Below are 19,516 nucleotides of genomic sequence, written 5' to 3'. Positions count from 1 at the left end.
ATACCTCAATAATTAAATAGGACTCAGCTTTTATAGTTAAATCTACTCCTCTATTTCTGTGAATATAAAACCATTTTACACTGTCAGCACATATTTATTGAGATTTTATCCCATGTCATCCAACATCTGAAAATATTTTTTGTGGTTGATTCTTGTAACTTGTTTAACCATCTGCAGTGTAAGGCAAATGATTAAAAGGAGAATTTTTATATTTTGGATGATGACATGCCTTAACTTGTACTAAAATGAAACTACTAATTTTTCTAGCATCCTGCACAATGCCTATTCCATACCTCTTATGACACCCTGCGAAGGAGGCCCTCTTCTCTTCTGCGGTCATTGGCTCCTTGACCCCGTTGTCGTGCCGACCGTGCCGGGTATCACGATGACTATAACCATGGCTGCCTGTCTCGGACAGTGAGAACTCTCCATAGCCCTTCCTTCGGGCCTTCTGGCGCAGTTTGTTCCTGTAGTGCTCAATGTCTGACTTCTGCTTCAGCCCTCCATGGTTTGCCTGCAGATTATACATAAAGTATTGAATTCAAGTACTCACATTCCATAAACTTAGACCTAAAGAGGCCACCAATTGGGTGCTGTGTTAATTTTTTATGACTGAGCCGACATTTTTGTCCTGTCTTCCTAGACAAATCAATGTGTTTTAACAAACATTCCCTCCAGCCCAATAATCAGAGAATGTGTCACGCCCTAAACATGATATTTTTTGCTAATGTACACCAATCAATTGCAGATGAAGAGGAAAACCAGAGATCCCCCAAGGGTGATTTTCTGATCCTATGTTAATAGACAGAGGAATAATTTATCATCAGCCTGTGTATGGCTGTCTCAGCTGCAGGGAAGTGCAGAGAGGTTGGGATGGAAAAGGGAGGATAAAGAGTGAGAGGTGACAGGCTGGGTGGGAGGAGAGTGTCAGGAGGGGTGAGAGATTAGAAAGGAGGCACAGTGTTTGTAGCAATAACAGCTAAATGCAGTATCAGTGCAATGTGTCCCAAAGGAGATGTTAGGTTAATGCTACAGCACAGAAAGGGCAAGATGACAGACGCCTGAAACTGCAGAATGTAACATGAAGCAACAACAGAACTCCAAACATAAACACAAACTATGACTGAAAAATATCTGTCACACTACATGACTACCAAATGTGGTTGTACTGTATGTGTGTTTGTGACTCATGATGACATTGTTCTAGTTTTTGCACTGTCCTACACTGTCAAGACTGCAGACTCACCTCACAGTTAAGAGCAATGAAGCCTTGGAGGTGTGTGTGTACATTATACAGTATATATGTATACATATGTGTGTGTGTGCAGACACACCTCCCCATTGACGACCACAGAGTCTTGGCTGTGGGAGGAGGATGATGGATAGGAGTAGGTTGGCTGGGCTGTCATGGGTTTAATGGTGATGAGACGCAGAGAGCCTGTATGGTCTTCATACGGGTCTGGGAAGAAGAAGAAGACAAACAGGTTAGTAAGAATCAGACCGTCTCTGTGATGTTGCTATCATAGGAATCATCACAAATTCTGCCAATTCCCACATTATTCACAGAGCAATCCTCTGGGTAAAATTCTCAAATTGGAAATTCTGCAGCAGTATTAGTGCAAGAAATTTCCCTCAGTGTTCAGGAAATAGTTTGACATTTTTGGAAATACACTTATTCACTTTTTTCCCCTAAGAGTCAGATGAGAAGATTAATACCACTTTTATATCTGTCAGTCGCACAAAAGACTACAGCCAGCAGTTGGTTAGCTTACTTTGGCTTAAAGCCTGGAAACAGAGGGAAACAGCCAGGCTGGATCTGTCCAAAGGTTAAAACAACTACCTAACAGCACCTCTAAAGTGTAGTATAGCCTCAAGTGTAAGAATGAGAAGTTGTGGTTTTACAGTGAGTTATGTGGAGAGCAAGGCTAGCTGTTTACCCTGTTGCTAATCTTTATGCTGTAGCTTTGTATTGAATGGACAAACATGATGGTATGAGTATTCTCATACTTAATGTATTAATGAGGTATGGTAAAGAGCAGAGTTCTGACTGCTACTGCAGTTTATCTCCCTACATTGTTGCCTTGGATGCTATTTGTGCACGAGTGTTTCGTTTTACAAATTTTAGATGTAAGTTGTACACAGAATATACATCCGATGTGACTCATCATTTTATTTGACAAAGTTAGAGCCTTATACTATATGGTGTCAGTGGAATGTGTATTAGTTTGACTTCTGCTTTGCAATTTGTGGTTTTATTACAATTTTAGTTTTGAAGCTTCATTAAACATACAAGAAAAAGTACATGTTTTCTAGAGTACCTCACACGATTAGCTATCTAACCTTGACAAGGACAACTCATTACAAGGACAATATACTGAGCCCCTCAGGAAACAAACACATTTTCTCCTCTGATGATGATCCAGCTCTACAGTTGGTAGAGATATTAACCATGAGTACTTTTTTGGTGCAAACTGAAATGTGTAGTTAGCACAGAGTATCAAAAACTGTGAAATACTGAAAGCTGGCATGGAATATTAGTATTGCCTAGCCACTAGTTTCAAAAAATAATAATATAATAATATTTAATATCATTAATGATGTCTCCGCTCCATTCAAGTGCCCCAGTACGTCATGACAGTGTGACAGTGAGCCAGCATGTACAATACCAAGACCTTGAAACTGAAGCAGTTAATTGGAATTCAGCTTTTCCAACTGTGACATGTCAAAATGTTGTTTTTTTAGGTTCATTATTAACAGTGTGTATCTAAGAGAAACATTTTTCCATCATTACCATGGGAATCTACAACAGCGTCTTCATACTCAATAATTAAAGTCAGCTTTTTGGCCATGTTGTTTTTTCTATGTTAACCTTGGCCTGACTGCACTGTATGCATGCAAAAATGATGACATTTGTCTGATTTTGTCTCCACTGTAAGATTTAGTGGTTGTCATGGCAACTTTACAAATTTAGATTAGAGCAAACATAAACTAGAAATTGTGTTTCGGTGTGTTTAGAGCCTAAGGATTTCAAAAAACCCAACTCTGTGCAGTTTAATGTTGTTTGTCCTGAGAGATGAGAAAACATTATCTGTATTTGATGTGTCATTTGCTCCTTGCAGTATATCTCTGTATTTATGTGTATGTTATTGCAGGGAGCAGCAGATGGACAGTGTTGTGTTGTACTGAGTCCACTGTGACTCACTGCCTGACTGACATCATATGGCAGTCTGCTTCATTGTAGGGCTACAACAGTCTGCCATCAACTCAGCTCCAAACCCACACTGTCACCATTCATCCTAGCTGCAGCTCAGCCTGCTTTATTTGTTGCTCTTCCTGCGCCGCCTATCAGAGTGTGACAGTTAAGGTCAGGACAAGTGGCATCACGAGCAGCAGAGGCTGCGAACTACATTGGAGACCATGACACAACATGTAGATAATGTGCACTCTGAACACGGGCTGCTGTTGTGAAAGGTTCGTCACATTTTCTACTATGATCACAACAGATGCCAACATTGGCCTGTTGTATAATCAAACATCAGGTCAAGGATTTTCCTGAGACAACTGAGTGATGTTAGAATAGAACACGCTGCTCCTTGTTTCTGTTTTAGCATCTGATTACGTGGCTTCATTTCATTGCTACAAAACACGTATTTACATTACTGGAATAAAAAAGTTTTTGCAGCAACTGTTACTGAGGGCATTTTTTATTAGCATTTTCTGTACACGGGGAAATAAACACTGTGACTCAATTACAATCTGCTTGTTGACTTTGCGTCAGCTGTTTACTGTTTTATGTCTGCAATGATCTACTCATTGCTTACAAGTACGGAGATGAGTTTTTTAGTCACACTAACAGCATGGCTGTAAGGATGACAATGTTGTCCACCTAGTCCACCACCTTGGTCCAGACTGAAATATTTCAAGGACTATAGGATGAATTGCCATGAAAGTTTGTACAGACATTCATGGTCCCCAGAGGATTAATGCTATTGACTTTGGTGATCCTCTGAAATTTCATTCAGTGCTACCAGCAGCTCAGGGTTTTTGCTTATCCAGGGAAATGCCTCAACAACTGCTGGATGGATTTCACAAATTTTGGCACAGACATTCATGTTCCCATAAGGATGATTTTTTCCCCTCTAGCACCATTGTCAGGTCAGTGTTTCACTCTGTCTAATACTTTGGCTTGTGACCAAATACTGTACCTGCTGCATTTGTTGCTTCGTGGTAACTAGCAAATGTTAGCACATTAACAAGCTGAATTGATTTGTTACTGTTATTGTTACTGTGAGCTACATGAACATGCTGATGTTGGAATTCAGTTCAAAGCTCTACAGTTGTGATAGTCTCTCTGGTCATTTATTCATACATTCATTGCTCATTATTCTGGTAGTGTTCAATTTAGCAAGTGAATGGTGAGAAGTGAAAAAAGGATTTTTAAAAATCTGCTTTGTCGAAAAATTATGTAAAGGTGACATAAAAAATATTTTGTATTTCCATCTTGCAGATCACAGACAGACCAGTGTCATTTACTGCACATAAAAGGGCCAAGGATTGATCTGGATGATTATTGATTTGATAGTCAATTTGATCTATACCAGGATCACTGTTGCATGTTATCCTCCTTTCCTTTCACTTTTCCCACTTATCTGTCCAATGAGACTCAGCAGTGTAGATGTTCATAAGCACACCGTCAGAGCAACCCAACAGTGACCAGACTTTATTATCTGCTCACACTAGATGAGTCTGTTTTCTATCATCATCATCATCTGCTGTTATCATTATGCAAACTATATTGATCATGAATCATCTTTTAAATGATGAAGCTGAAACATCATTAAGTCAATCTGATAGCACTGGAGCCACAGTTATGATTAAAGAGATTCTCAGTGTAACAAAGAAATAGAGAATATCCTTCACTGCCCCCAGACACCCATCCACACACACACACACACACACACACACAACACTGCTGTACAACCGCACACACCTACTGATTCAGTTTGGATCCCCCATTGATGTTACACATAGGAGGAACATGGGAAGTGTGATGGGAAGTCTGTTACGACTGGTGACATTTGTGAATTTTTGCTGTAAATTAAAATCTCAATATAATATCTATGATATATATCTGATATAAACATAATACTCAGTGCTACATATTGTCTGCTGTTTGGTGTGAAGGGTGCACACGGCTTTATGGTTTTGTCTGTTCCTTGAGTGAAGTAAATTTTGGTACATTTGCTTCTTGTCAACTTGAACTATGCCCTACCTTGTTATATCCATATGAGCTGAGTAAGAGAGTTACTCAGGCAACACAAAATCACTATGACACTCCAGCCTAACCTTCAAATTACACAACAAAATGTCAGAGGAGACTTCGATATGCCATTAGGTTTAAAGCAAAAGAGCAAACGGAGCACTTGACACAGCCAGGTGAAAAGCAGCACTTTTGCATCTGCAGGTAACACTTTTAATATTCTCCTGTGACTGAGTTGTTGTAAATGTAAAGTATTTAAATGTACTAACAGAAAAACCCTTTTTCTTCACGCCACTTGTCTGCATTGTTATTCTTGTGATTATTTCTGTTCTTTTTTTCCATCTTCTCTATTTGTATTTTTTTGTATTAACATGATTGTGTGTGCAATCTTTCTTTCTCTTTGAATTGCATATCTATTCTTCTTGTTTACTGGATTTACAGTTTTATTAATCTTTCATTATCTTTATCAGCGCTCCAGCGTGAAGTCTGTTTTCCTTCCTACTCTCTTTTTTTTTTCCCCCAGAATACAGTACTTTGTCCATCTTGTCTCTCCGTGAAAAGTAGTGAGAAAATGAAATAATTACTCATCCTCCTCTATCCTCCTCTCCTCCGGGTATTCATTCATTCCCTTGCATAAACACTATAAATCACACAAATTACTGTGAACATTGGCTTGCTGATGCAAAAGAGATTGAAAATCACAGCGTCCTAGAATGTCAGTGAACAGAGGCAACGCTGCAGCATTATTAGCGATCAGAGCAATGTTAATGCAACCAATTCTGAGTCTGAAGAGCTGGAAGAAGATCTGCCTGGTAATCTGTTGAACGAGTCATATCGATGATGCAGCACATTTACTGCCACCACTCACAGCAGGTACTACAGATGAAAGCATGTGTAGCTTTCATCTAAGAGTATAATAATCTGTATCAAAGTATTAATAGGATTATAAAGTATATTCCAAAGTAGTAGTTCCAAAAATCAAGTACAGTATGTCTGGCTGAATGTCACAAAAAAGCCAAAGATGCAAGTAACATCTGTATTTTTTTGCTGTGATGGTGCAGCCAAGATAAATGGCATCTTGTTTTTGAATATACTGTATGTGTCAAGTACCTTTAGTGATGAACTGGAACAAAAAAAATGATCAAGCAGAAATCCCTTAAATCCTTCCGTCATCATCCACAAGAGTAGAAGCACATCAAACTATAAAAAGACATCTGATTGGATGTTCGGCTGTACCCACATTTCCCTGTTAAGAATTTCATTGAACTCTCAGGAAGTGCCTAGTTTCACATTTTGTTCAACTTTATATGAAATAAATGGATATCAGTTAAAATGTATTCTTTCCCTTTTAACACATAGATCCAAAACTAAACTCAATATGTCCTGGGAACAAGACCCGGTACCGCTTTCTTATCAGGCTGCTTATATAAAGGGTTTAGAAGATTTACACTCTGGCTTTATTAATGGTTAATAAATCATTTACTACTGCTCTCTCAAGATCTATTATTAATTACTTATTAACATTCTGTCTTTCAAATGAATTTAAGTACAAACTAAAAGATGCCAGCCAGAGATTTTACACAACTTGGCAATGAAAAAGATGTTCTCAATGGATTATTACTGATCTATAAAGCATCAGTAAATAACTCACTACCCATTAATAAAACCATTAGTTACAACTTATAAAGCTATTTGTTAAGATCCCATTAAACAGCGTTAATTTGGCAATACTGACGTCCAGAGTCGCCCAAACAGCTGCACATTGACATTGTTGCTCACAGATTTAACAATGACTCATTTTTGTAATGCACAAACCATATGCTGTGGGTTGTATGGATTTGAATAACACCTAATGTATCATTGTGCTGTCAAAGCTCCTTCCACCCACTTTCCTGTCTTTTTCCTCTGTGATTCTACTCAAAAGTAACTTGATGCAATGCTAAGGGAACACACGCTGCCAAGCGCTTGGCTTTTATCTCCATGCAGCAATTTCAGCTTTGTATCCTGGAATGAGGTAAGTCAACTCAAAGCACCTGAAATACTGTAAGAGAAAGTGAAACGCAAACACCTGAAATGTTTCTTTTGATTCAGCGAACAGCAGGATCCACTGTGTGTGTGTGTGTACGTATGAGTGTGTGTGTGAGAGGAGTAAAACGACACGTGAGAGCATGCGATATGACTATATGTGTCGTCACTGACAGTTACATGATACAGCAGCGGGCTGAGTCACTGCATGCATGAGTGTGTTCACTCTTTTAGTTGATGTGCACTTCATTAGTTCATGTTAATTATGCTTCGGGCAAAATATCGTAGTATCAGGATCTGTGTGTGGGCAACACAAGTATAACAAATGTGTGTGCATGAGTTAGGTTGCTGTATGTGTGTGTGTGTGTGTGTTTTTTTACTGATCACTTTTTTATTGGCAATGACAGACTGTGGTGGGCTCGAACATAAGGAGAGGCAGATTTTCTCTTTTTCTCTATCCGTCTATCCGTTCTCCGCTCAATCTCTTCAATCTTATTTCCCTCACTTACTCCTCAGCATAATATTCTTAAACCTCTCTCTTTGTTAATCTTCTTTTTTTCACTCTCTTTCTCCCTCCCTCTTTCCTTCCCTAACCCTCCTCCTCCACCTCCTCCTCACCGTTGGTGCTCCTCTTATGCAGATCCTCTTTGCCGTTCTTGCTGCTGCTGCCGGTCGCCGTCCTTCGGGCCGAGGAGCTCTTGCTGGTGTTCAGCTTCCCAGAGCTGCTACTCGACACTGAGCTGTCCTCCTCGCTTGGCAACCGCCTGTAGTAGCCATGGCAACAGAGAGAGGTGAGGGAGAGAGGGGAGGGCTTGTGAGTCTCAGCATGTACACAAACAGCGCATCATCTCTCACTTAATACTGGAAGCACACTGAACAGGTTACAATAACTTTAAGTGTGTTCATACGTGTCATAGATAAAAATTTAATTCAAAAAGAGTGATCTCACACATACAAATACAAATAAATCACAGATAGAGGATAAATACAAATGTAAAGGACAAGTAGCAACAACAATCTTGATTTTCATGGGCAGGTTGTTCCACAGCTGAAGGCCTTTTAAAGGAGAAAGCTTCAGTTTACAGTGAATACATGTATGACACAGTACAGGCGCACAACTGCACACACACACCCAGCCGACCATCAATAAACTCATACAGAAACCTATGTATACAGAGCTTGTTCTCTTTGTTCTTGCCTCGTACACACCAGGCACATAAACCACATACAGGACACACACACACACACACACACACACACACACACACACACACACACACAAACACGTTCACAGCCTCGAGGCATGTAAGCCACAGCAGCTACACAACGTGACAGGCCCGTCTACAGGTGGTGTGAGATGCACAGATCAGCGAGACCGGACATTACAGAGCCCCAGGCAAGGCTAACTCGCTGTCTGTGTGAACACATAAACACACAAACAGAGTGCAGCCTGAGCAGCGGTCAATGGCTGGCCAAGTCACAGTAAAAGTCATGTGGTGTTAAGCAAAGAGCCAGAGGGATGGAGGGAGAAATACACTGTGTATTCCATGTAAATCTGTTTGGGAAAGGCCAGAGACAGGAACAGCAGAATCAGTAATCACACTGCTGGAAAGTAATGTTCATCTCCCTCCTCTCTTTGTGCCTCACACGCTGTAGCTCTCTGGAGGGTGCAGTGAGCAGAATAAATGCTCTCCCTATGAAACCGTCCCTCCACTTTGCCCCGTGGTTAGCATGGAGTCCACACCTTTTTCTTTCCCCAGACAAGTGAGCAATCTGCAGCCGAAATGAAATGAATGTTCATCTCTCTTGTTTTGTTTTTTTTTTTAAAAAACGAGCATCTTGAGACGAGGCAGAAAATGATCACATCACTCTTTTTGTGTCGAGACAATAGCGCAATCTTCATAACACGTTGATTACCATATTTCTCACCATTTTGGGAGACATGCTTGTTTCAAAAATATATTACACTAAATTATCATCAATTATTGATTATCATTCAATTTGAGCAGAGCCAAATTTATGATTTTTGGCAACTGAAAAACGATGACCAAATCACAAATATATGGAGGGAGTTACAGTGAAATTGAAAGGGAAAATTAAATCAAAATCATCAAATGGACACTATTATTAATACTGGCTGTGATGAGATCTCATCATAGCTGCACTGTAAAACATGAGGGACAAAATTTACAGTCTTCTCTGTGCAAAAATCTTTTACTGTCATGAACACTTTTTCTATCTACCTTTTGCCTTGTGATTTAGCACACCAAGCCTCTTTGTGCTTGTGCATTTTAAGGGAGAAAACACACTTCAAAAGCTTTGTTTTCGGTTCAGTTATAAAGTCCGAGAATACCCCCCCCCCCCCCACCCCTCCACCTTTGTAGTTGTTTTGGTGTGAAATTTCCCCTCTGATCCCATAGCACGCAATACTGCAGCTGGTTAGAGGATGAGAAACTGCCTCATTTTCTAATTAGTGTACACCCAGGTGGTAGAATAACCTACAGTACCATCTTTGTAAAATTCCCCTATAAGATATACGTATGCATATATACAGGTTAGTAAAGCTGATTATCACACTACGCCAGCTCTTCCAGCATTTTACACTGTCATCATTGTTACACTGAATGGCTCCCTCTGGCATGGCTTTAGCCAGGGTTATAAATATACATGTGTTTATCACCCTCGAGAAGCAAAGCACAACTAATCCCACCTCCATTCATTTTCGTTTAGCGGTGTGTAAATATGAGGCTGTGTCTTGTGTGCGTGTTTCTGAATTTGCATTTCTGTGAGAGGAGGCATGATGCATCTCATTTATGACTCCAAACTTCCTTAAGGAAAGATGTCACTACTGAACGTGGGAGGGTGTGTAGGTGTAGTTTCTAGTAGGAAAATGTCTGGGGATGGAAAAGTTTTAAAAATTTGTTTTCGTTGTTATGTGCTAAATTTTTTCTATGTTCATGCATACAGTATACCAGATAATAACTCATAATCTTCCTGAATTCTACTAGAAATAAGACTTTTTGCACATTTTGGTAAAAACATTTAAAACTGTGTGATTCCAACAGATGTTTACATGTCATATTCTTTGCTCATGCATAAAAAAAAGAGGAGACAAAAAGGAGATTACAGCAGACAACATCCAACAGTACAGACAAAATAAAATACATGGAAAAACATTTAATTAAATGCTAAGTCAAATGACATAAAACATAAAGATTAGCAGCCATCAAATGGGTGATATTTTACACCTTTAAATTTGCCAGTACTCTTTCTCCAGCTGTGTAATCTTAATGGACATTGTGCCAGACATACAGTAAATACAGCAGAACCCAGCAAGTAAACCTGTCAAATCCAGTATAGTTTCCCAGTGCCTGTGAGGACAAATGCCCCTGTGCCTTTTTTTTTGTGTAGCTAATAACTGATGGGTGTGCTGGAATTTCATCATCTCGTTTCCAAAAACACTGACTATGAAAAAGGACGAGACTCTCTGCTGTCAGGTTCTGACGGTATCAGTAAAAATGATGCAGCATCACTTAAACGATGTTTGCTTTTCAACTGGCTCATTATTGTTCTGGGTCAGATTGACATTAGATTTCTTTTGTCTTTGTCTTTTTCCTTATTTTTGAAAATCAATCAGGGGTCCAGAATTTGGCTGTAAGAAACTAACTAATTCCATGTCATCTGCATATTTATAAATGTGTGGGCTATAGCACAGGCTTGACATTCATTAGTGTGAAGGGTGCATAAAATCCAGCGCTGGTAATTAGAGGACAGAGTTAATATCATTTCCTTACTGAAAAAGACAAGAAAGTCACTCATCCAAAGAATGTTATATAATCACAGAATCACCTGAGCAAACCAGCTGCTTAAACAGGCTTGACACATCCACTGTATGTAATGGAGGTGGAGGGCAAAGATACAATCTGTAGCTGTTTATTTCACAAAAATATCTATTCACTCCCAAAGTGGACGAGGCCTACACCAGAAGATGAGGGAAATCATCTAGACTGCCTTGATTTCTGTGTTTGATTGTTTTCTACCGCCAGTTATACTCCTACATATATGCACACATATATATATATAGAGAGAGGTTTTAAAAAATATATACAAAATAATACAAACAAATAATCCATCCTCCACCCCTCCCGAGACAGATGTTTACATCTCTCCAAACATCTCCCTGAAACTGATCATTCATTTTCTTGAGGCATGTTCAAGTTGCTTTTATAAGCAGCTATAGTGTCTGAGGCTGGTTTAAATGGACGCCAACAGTTGCTAGACAGTGCAGTATTTATGAACAGAGGAGAGTGTGAGACACTCTGCTGTCCTTCACATTTTTTCAAGATTAAACAGCTAACTCCATCAGATCCAGCAGATGTCTGAGGAGGACTGAATCATTTAAACTGCTAATGTGCATCATCTAAAGTAAAAACCCTCTGACTCACAGCAGTACCTCACTAACATTTGTTGATAATCTCTGTCTATTTTTATATAGAATCTCAAACCTGCAGTGAAATCCAAACCTCGTTCCAAACGTTGATTAGATCCTGTTCATCAGCAAACAGGAGACAGAGTCATTTACATGTATATCCTGCTATAATTCACAGTCTCTTTTTGCTCAGAGGAAACCTTTCCAGCCCACTTAGATGTATGTGTCAAACCATGGCTGAGAAAAGGTTTTAACATCTCAACATTACTGTAGCAATTATGTATTCATGCTAAAATGGTCTATGTAGCACATTTACTTTCCCATAGTCTTATTTACTGTCACAACAGCACACAGCACCACTCTGTTATAATAAGCACTTCTGAAAAGCTAGTGATCTGCATCATCCAGTTTCTCTGCTGTAAATACATGTATTCCCTGTCTTACTGTCTCCAAAGAGCCCCCTCGTTAACACTGGACTTATCTTGAGATCATGTCAATCTGTCAGACTCTATACTGCTTACTGTTGGCTTCTCTCTGGCTTAACACTGCGATTCACAAATAAACACTGATGTCTGGTCCTCCTGAAAAGCTCTGGGTTTTGTTACTGGCTTGTTCACTGACTGAAACAGCTGCTTGAGAACTTTGTGGCTCCCTTTCACAAGACGCCCAGCTGGGAACAGTACAGTATGTCTGATCAGCTCATTATTTCAACCCTGTACCTGTTCGCAACCACAGGCTATATTCAAGATAGGACTAAGAAGTCTTTGCCAAAACATCCAACATGAATCATCATGATATCAGAGGTGTGACAGAAGAGATCTCCTCTATTCACCTCGGTCTGGCACTTACCACAGTTAAGTACAGTTTGTAATGTTTCCAAACCAAATTAGGGCACAAAAAGCATTTGTTCTTCGTTTGCTGGTTAAAACATAATTAATAGGTCGGATATAAAATCACTAACAAAAGAGGTTTTAAAAGCTGATACCCATAATAATGTTTTGGATCATATTAATGTAATGTATTTAATATTTTTGAAGTTGCATTGATCAATATATTTATTATATTATTAACAATCAAACATAAAAGTGTAATGTAACCCACAGAAAATGATCACCCACCTCCTCAGTTTCCCTCATCTCTACAGAGCGTTTGAGCATCTTTCAGCTCATAGTTTGGTTTTCTGACCACAACTTTAATGTTTTGGTTCTCTCTCATTAAGCCTGTTCCCAGCTGCAGCAGGAAGGTTTTAAACAAAAAGCTCTGATACAATAAATATACACTACCTGCCCAGCATCAAACAACAGACTCACAAAGTTAGCAACTATCTGGTGAACATAGCGGCGCATTTAGCAGAGAGAAGAGCCAGATATTTTTATCAGGAGTCAGTTGAGATCAAAACAGAGCTAAAAGAAGAGTGAATACTGGAATATTTGTAGGTAGGTGGCCAGGCAAACTCCAAACTACAAATGAATGCTAATGTTGCTCCGTCTCTGATGGATGTCTAAATAGGCAACTTGAGTGAATATCCAAAACAACTTTATAATGCCATAATGTGTCACATGTGTGTCATGTTCAGCTTGTTGTCAAATTCTGCCCCAAGTGGGGAAAAAAAGATAAATACCACTTTAAACTTTCCCCGAAAAGTAAGGCATTCACTATTTTCCATAACCTCCACCTCCGCCCCTACTACTAATACTACTGTTACTACTATTATTATGTGCTATCTCTGTGATATCTCACCAAATTGCCATACACATGAGTGAATTAAGGTTAAAGGTTTCTTGATGTAATGATCTACAAAAAAACAAACAAATTCATATCGAACATATTTAAGGTGAATCACACCGACTTGCTGACATCCAAATTTTGATATAAGGTCAATGGCTTACTGGTATTTTACCAAACAAACAAACAAGAATAGAAATGGGTCAGTATCTATCTTACCCTCCTTTGTGTATGTCAGCAGACGGTGGCCTCTTGCTGGCGGTTCCATCCTGGTGGACCTTTTTATCCAATGACATTGACAGTGGAGCATCTCGCACAGGCAACCCCAACACCAGCGTCTCCTTGGTAACAGAGGTGGCCTCATCAGTTCGACCCATGTGCTTCTTGGCATAGTCAAAGCCCTGGACAGGCTGGAAGGGAAAATAAAACCACACACGGAGGGTCAGAAACACTTTTGATTTTTACAGTGTCAAAGCTCTTTCAGCTTTCTGATCAATCCATTCAGGAACTAAATTCTTCAGCTCAAATTTGCAAAATAATGGCTAAGATGTACTTCAGTATTTGTATTCTTAATCCATTGCAGAATAACTGAGAAATGGTCTGTGGTTTTTGTTTTTAGAGAATGGGCTTAATTTTTAATTTACATGTTGGATGGACAGACCAAAAGCAACTTGACACATAAATAAACAACAGTTTCCAGGATGTAAAGCACATGCAAAGACAGCAAAAAGGCAATACAATGGTATAGTTTTCCATCTTTATTACATAACACAGACTGATGAGAAAGGGACATATTTTAAGTATATGTAATTTATCACCTGTAATAATGAGCAAAGACAATAAAACAGCCACAGAAATACAGCACTTACACCATGATGCATGGTGCAAAGGAGCATAGCCAAGTGTAGCACTAACTGCAGCGAATGTTGGTAAGTGAGTGTAAAATGGTATGGAGTCAAAAGACTAATTAAACAATGAAAGCACACGACAGCAAAGCAAACCACAGTCAGACTGACATACTGTGGATGTTATTTCCCAGGGTATCAAAAAAATCCTCAAGTCTGTGGGAATTCTATAACTTTATATGTAAACAATCCTGTCTAATAAGACTAAATCACAAGGTAGTGGTGCAATTAGAGTTACAGTTTTGTACGGATTAAACAAATGAAATAAAACATGTTAATTAGTGAGCTTTAGAGGTGTTGGTAGGTCACCATCGTGAGATTGTTTTCCACTCTATTACTGTAACTATAACTATTTAGTCATTTTTGGTAAAAAGCATCACCAGCCGGTTGAGCTGGTAAAACTGAACCTGTTCTGTGCAGTTATTTGACGTCACACCATGAGTTTTTCGTTTGTTGAAGTTGCCTCTAGTTGGGATTTGGAACTGTCAGTGTGGTAAGCTAGCCTGATAAATATTTTAATGTAAATTCTGTTTCGATGTGATCTTCCAGATGTGAATAAATACAAAATGGCAAAGCCATGAATTGTATACTACCTGTCATAAATTTGACATACTGGTGAATTTAAGTTGGGATGGAACTGTGTTCATTTAAAATGACTCATAAATAATAAACCACTCTCAATCTCTTTCAATACAGTATAACAAGCAATATATGGATTAAGTCTCTAGTGACACTCGTTTGATCGACAGCAAATTCTTTCAAAGTGTGGCTTCAAGATTTTCATCTCAGTTAAAGCACTGGACCGACTGACACGGCTGAATAAAGAGTTGCTTACAGCCAACATGACATGGTCCCCTGAATATTAAAGAAAAACCTCCAGATAAGTCTTACTTCAATTACAGATAAAGGTAATTGGATGGACCTCCCCAAACCAGTTTTTATCAGTCTCCAAACACTGTGGCTGGCATAATGAAAAAGTTGAAAAATAAATAAGTAAAGCTTAACAGCACCTTTGAAGTCAGGGGTTTGGGCATAAAGAGACAGAACAGCGGAAGGCGTGTTTTGCTAAAGCCTCTAAGGCCTGGACACGTTCTTTGTATTGCTAAATGCCTTTCGATTTACAGAATAGGGAACGGGAGAGAAAAAGAAGAGAAAGACCCCCTTTTTAGGTTACACAACAAAGCAGACGAAACCCTGATTTTTGCCTCCCCTTTTCTATTTTGAGCGGCTCTAAAATAGGACGCCTAATGCATTTGATGATGTATGCTAAATTCTGAGTGCATGTGAGGTTAGGCAGCATGGGCATCCGGCTGATGACGTTGTTAATAATTCATCAGTCATACACACCGCTGTGCCCTCAGCTTGCTCCAACACACGTGGCTGCAGCCGTGGCTAAGTGTCGGGGAAATTGATACATGCCCATATAGACAACACGCACACTCACATTAAAGAGAGACACAGAGGAGGGATAGACCCTCTCACCATGGCATAAATATATGAACTGTTTGTGTGTGTCTGCATGCATCCTCTACCAGTCTAAGTGATGTATGATGACAGTTGTGACTCTTTCGTGTGAAAGATGTATGGAGAGTGCAAACATTTATTTGCCTATGGCCTCATGCTGTTCACAAGTTGAGGGGGAGTTGAGCTGTGGGTGTGTGTGCGTGTGCGTGTATGACGAGCAAAGAAAGGGGGGCGAGGCAGGAGGGAAGTAGTGAATTAAATGTGCTGTTCCAAATATATCCCGGCACCAATATGCATTATGAGTATGGATTATTGAGAAGCAAACACTGGACGTGGTGTCAGGGGTGCTGAACTGACGGCAGCAACCTGACACACGCTGAGCACTGACAGTTAAAGATGTGTCATTCGGTGGCTGATGGGTAATGGCTGTCATGCATGGAGACAGTATGGATTCTCAGAAATGACAGGGCCGAGGGGTATAACCTTGAAAAGTGCGCCTGACATTTCACAACTATTTTACAGCACTGGCTCAAGGTCTTTCTCTTTCTCTGCCTCTTCTTCCTCTTTTCACATTCCTTCTTTTGTAATTCTCTTTGCCTTTCTTTCTTTCTAATCCTCCCTCTCTTTTCCCCATCTCCACCACCATCTCTCTCTCTCTCTCTCTCTCTCTCTCTCTCTCTCTCTCTCTCTCTCTCTCTCTCTCTCGCTCTCCCCCTCCCTCCCTCCCTATGTCTCCTGACAGTGTGTTGACTTAACAAATGGCCATCTTTCATCTTGTACGAGCAGCTCAGTTTAATGAAGACTTTGGCTGCAGACAGGGATTGTGGTACGGCACAAGACTCCGATCAGTCTGTCAGAGATGGATGGCGGTATAACTCCACATCCATTTACAAATGTGACGGAGGAAAAGAGCGGGAGAGAAGAGAGAGGAAGACACGGGGTCTGACCATTTCTTCAAGATGTCATGTGAAGTGACTGCAAGTGTGACCCCACTGCTCCACCAAATTATCCATACTTATTTTCCTTGCTTACACTATCAAACAGAAGCTTCTCCTCTTGTCTAATTTTAACTCAGAGCAACAGCCAACAGCAGCTTGATGAGGTACAGCAGATGGATGAGATGCTCTATTCCCCCTGCGGCTATATTGATTTAAATTCAGCTCTAGCAGGGCGGATGGCGGAAACACATCACAGAGCTGCATGCAAAAAATGTCCCAAAGAGTCGCTGCATTTAACAAGTAAAATAAGGTACACAGCAGGGTAGACCGGGGCGCACATAGACATGACTCTTAATCATTTGCGACCAATCTCAAAACTGCCGTTCCTTGCAAAGGTCTTAGAAAAAAATCGTAGCAGAGCAGATAATTTCTTTCATGAACGGTAATGGTCTCTGAGAAATCTTAATCAGGTTTTCGGGCAGGTTACAGCATACAAACTGCACTCCTTAGGTTTTTAAATGATCTTCTCTTAGCAACTAACTGTGGTCAACACACTGTATTACTCCTGTTGGATCTGTCTGCAGCTTTTGACACTGTTGATCATAGTATTTTAATTAAACGTTGTAAAAATTGGGTAGGCATTTCAGGTTTGGTTTTAGATCAGTTCTGTTCTCATCTTTCAGGAAGATCATTCTGTGAGGAAATTGGAAATTATCAATCAGCTTCAGTACCGCCAAAATATGGAGTTCCACAGGGATCCATTCTTGAGCCCTTACTATTTTCCATTTACATGCTACCACTTGGTCATATTATTAAAAAACACAATATCCGTTACCATTTCTATACTGATGATACACAATTATATCTCTAGTTTGACACTAATGACACCAATCAATTAAACAACCTCCACACATGCATTGCAGATATAAGTAACAGTGCTTGTGCATACGTATTTGGGTCTCTGATGTGCCTACTAACACAAACTGAAATAAGACCACACAGTCAGTTTGGTGTGGGCAGGCTTGCTCTGTACTCATGTGATTTAACAAGTCATTCAGATTTGATGCCCCTTCTTACTTCACATGGGTTGAAGCTAGGCTAAGGCTGGGCTACGGGCAATAAATTCACATGTATGGCGGGGCTGGACCAGAGGACAGAGCCGCTGCTTGACGACAGACAGCTGCTGAGCCCTGGTGAGCTCTGCAGGAGAGAGCCAGCTGTGGAGCAGAGCCGAAGAGTCCTGCATCACTGCTGCTGCAGCTGCTCCTTTTCCCAATTCTGCTCTTATCCTGAGCAGCTTACCGGCGGGAGGAGTTTGTTTTGTAAACTTTTGAGATAGAGAGACGTGGATTTGTCTTCAAATTCACTTTAATGTTACACAGTATGTAGATATCTATGTGTATAAAGAATAACGTAGCTGCCATATTTATGCCTTTAGATTACATTATTTTGAGTGTGGATGGAGCAGCTATAATGTTAGTATAGCTCTGATCAATCTGAACTCCATTCAAAAAACAAGCATTTTAAAAGTTGTTTCCTTGTTTGTTAGCAGACAGACCTGACAAAGGATAAATTCACGCCTCTCAACATCATGATGTAGTTATTTCGGCATCCTTTTGATCCATTTATTGCAATTAAATTACAGCAAACAGGATGAGAAGGCTGCTGTGGCACTTGATTCTTGTGGTATTTTGACCAAAGCATGTCAGATACATTTTATTAAGACCCAAGGGAACTGTGTTAACTTGTGGAAAAGGGGTATAATATGGCCCCTTTAAGGCTCATAGAGGGTTAGCCCCTAAATATATAGCTGACCTCCAGACCTCCTATGAGCCTGAATGCAACCTGAGATCCTCTGGTAGGTCATTTCTTTCCATTCCTTGGTCAAACCTTAAAATTAAAGGTGACTGGTCCTTTTCTGTTTGGGCCCCTCAGGTGTGGATTGACCAGCCAGAGAAGAGATCAGAGAAACTAACATATTGTCTTCTTTTAATAATAATATGCACTGGTTAGATAAACTCCTCCTGGAGCAGGTTGATGCACAATGCTGCAAAATACCTTGAGTCCTTTAAATAGCAGACACTGCATTGTACTTTCATTGAACAGCTAACAAATGAAAAATGGATTGCTTCTACTTTTGCTGATTCCACCTCTATTGTACTCCACATGGAAGCCGGCTATCTGAGGCTTTCACGCCTATACATGAAGGCACAGAGGGAGTAAAAACCATTTTGAAGAATGTTCCGGCTGCACAGTAGACGTGCAGAGTGATGAAGTCAGCTGGACTCTGCAGAAATCACTGTTTAATGCTTCAACACACATGCAGACCTCATAGAAACCACAGTATTGATCTGCAGCTTTAGCTTGTCCTGCATGGTGACTGATAGCTGAGTGGGCTGGCAGCAGATCACACACACATGCATGCACACACAAATACACACAGTTGATCAACTTGATTGAGTCTATTATTCTACTTAGGTCTGGTTAGTATTCATGTGACAGGCCACACACACAAACACACACAAACACACACACACACACACAAACACCACTGAGGTGGACTACAGCTTAAAAGAGAGTATTTATAAGTGTAAGTGAGAGAATATAGTATAAAGGCCCACGTGTACAGTACATTGTAAGAGCTATTGGTTGCTGTAATTCTTTCCCTCTTCATATTGGCTGAAAAATGCTTTCTGAAAGCCAAAAAAAGTTCTAAAGCCAAAAGAGTTGGTTAAATCAAGTGGGTATCTTCCAACAATACAATCTTTTC

General features: G+C 40.0%; 1 protein-coding gene across 4 annotated transcripts in view; it reads right to left on the bottom strand.

The window, feature by feature from the left end:
* Positions 1-19,516, bottom strand: part of kiaa1549la (KIAA1549-like a) — a 103,673-nt gene that overhangs the window by 13,509 nt on the left and 70,648 nt on the right. For all 4 annotated transcript variants that reach the window (XM_067588888.1, XM_067588889.1, XM_067588890.1 and 1 more), the window contains 4 exons: positions 13,659-13,849; positions 7,904-8,049; positions 1,335-1,459; positions 294-514 (listed from right to left, as the gene is read on the bottom strand). In XM_067588888.1, coding sequence (XP_067444989.1) covers positions 294-514; positions 1,335-1,459; positions 7,904-8,049; positions 13,659-13,849 — 683 coding nt within the window. The remainder of the gene's footprint in view (positions 1-293; positions 515-1,334; positions 1,460-7,903; positions 8,050-13,658; positions 13,850-19,516) is intronic.

Source organism: Thunnus thynnus, chromosome 5 (assembly GCF_963924715.1).
Source record: "Thunnus thynnus chromosome 5, fThuThy2.1, whole genome shotgun sequence".
NCBI classification, from domain to species: domain Eukaryota; kingdom Metazoa; phylum Chordata; class Actinopteri; order Scombriformes; family Scombridae; genus Thunnus; species Thunnus thynnus.
Note: the sequence above shows the minus strand (reverse complement) of the source record. Positions and strands in the feature narration are given on the sequence as shown.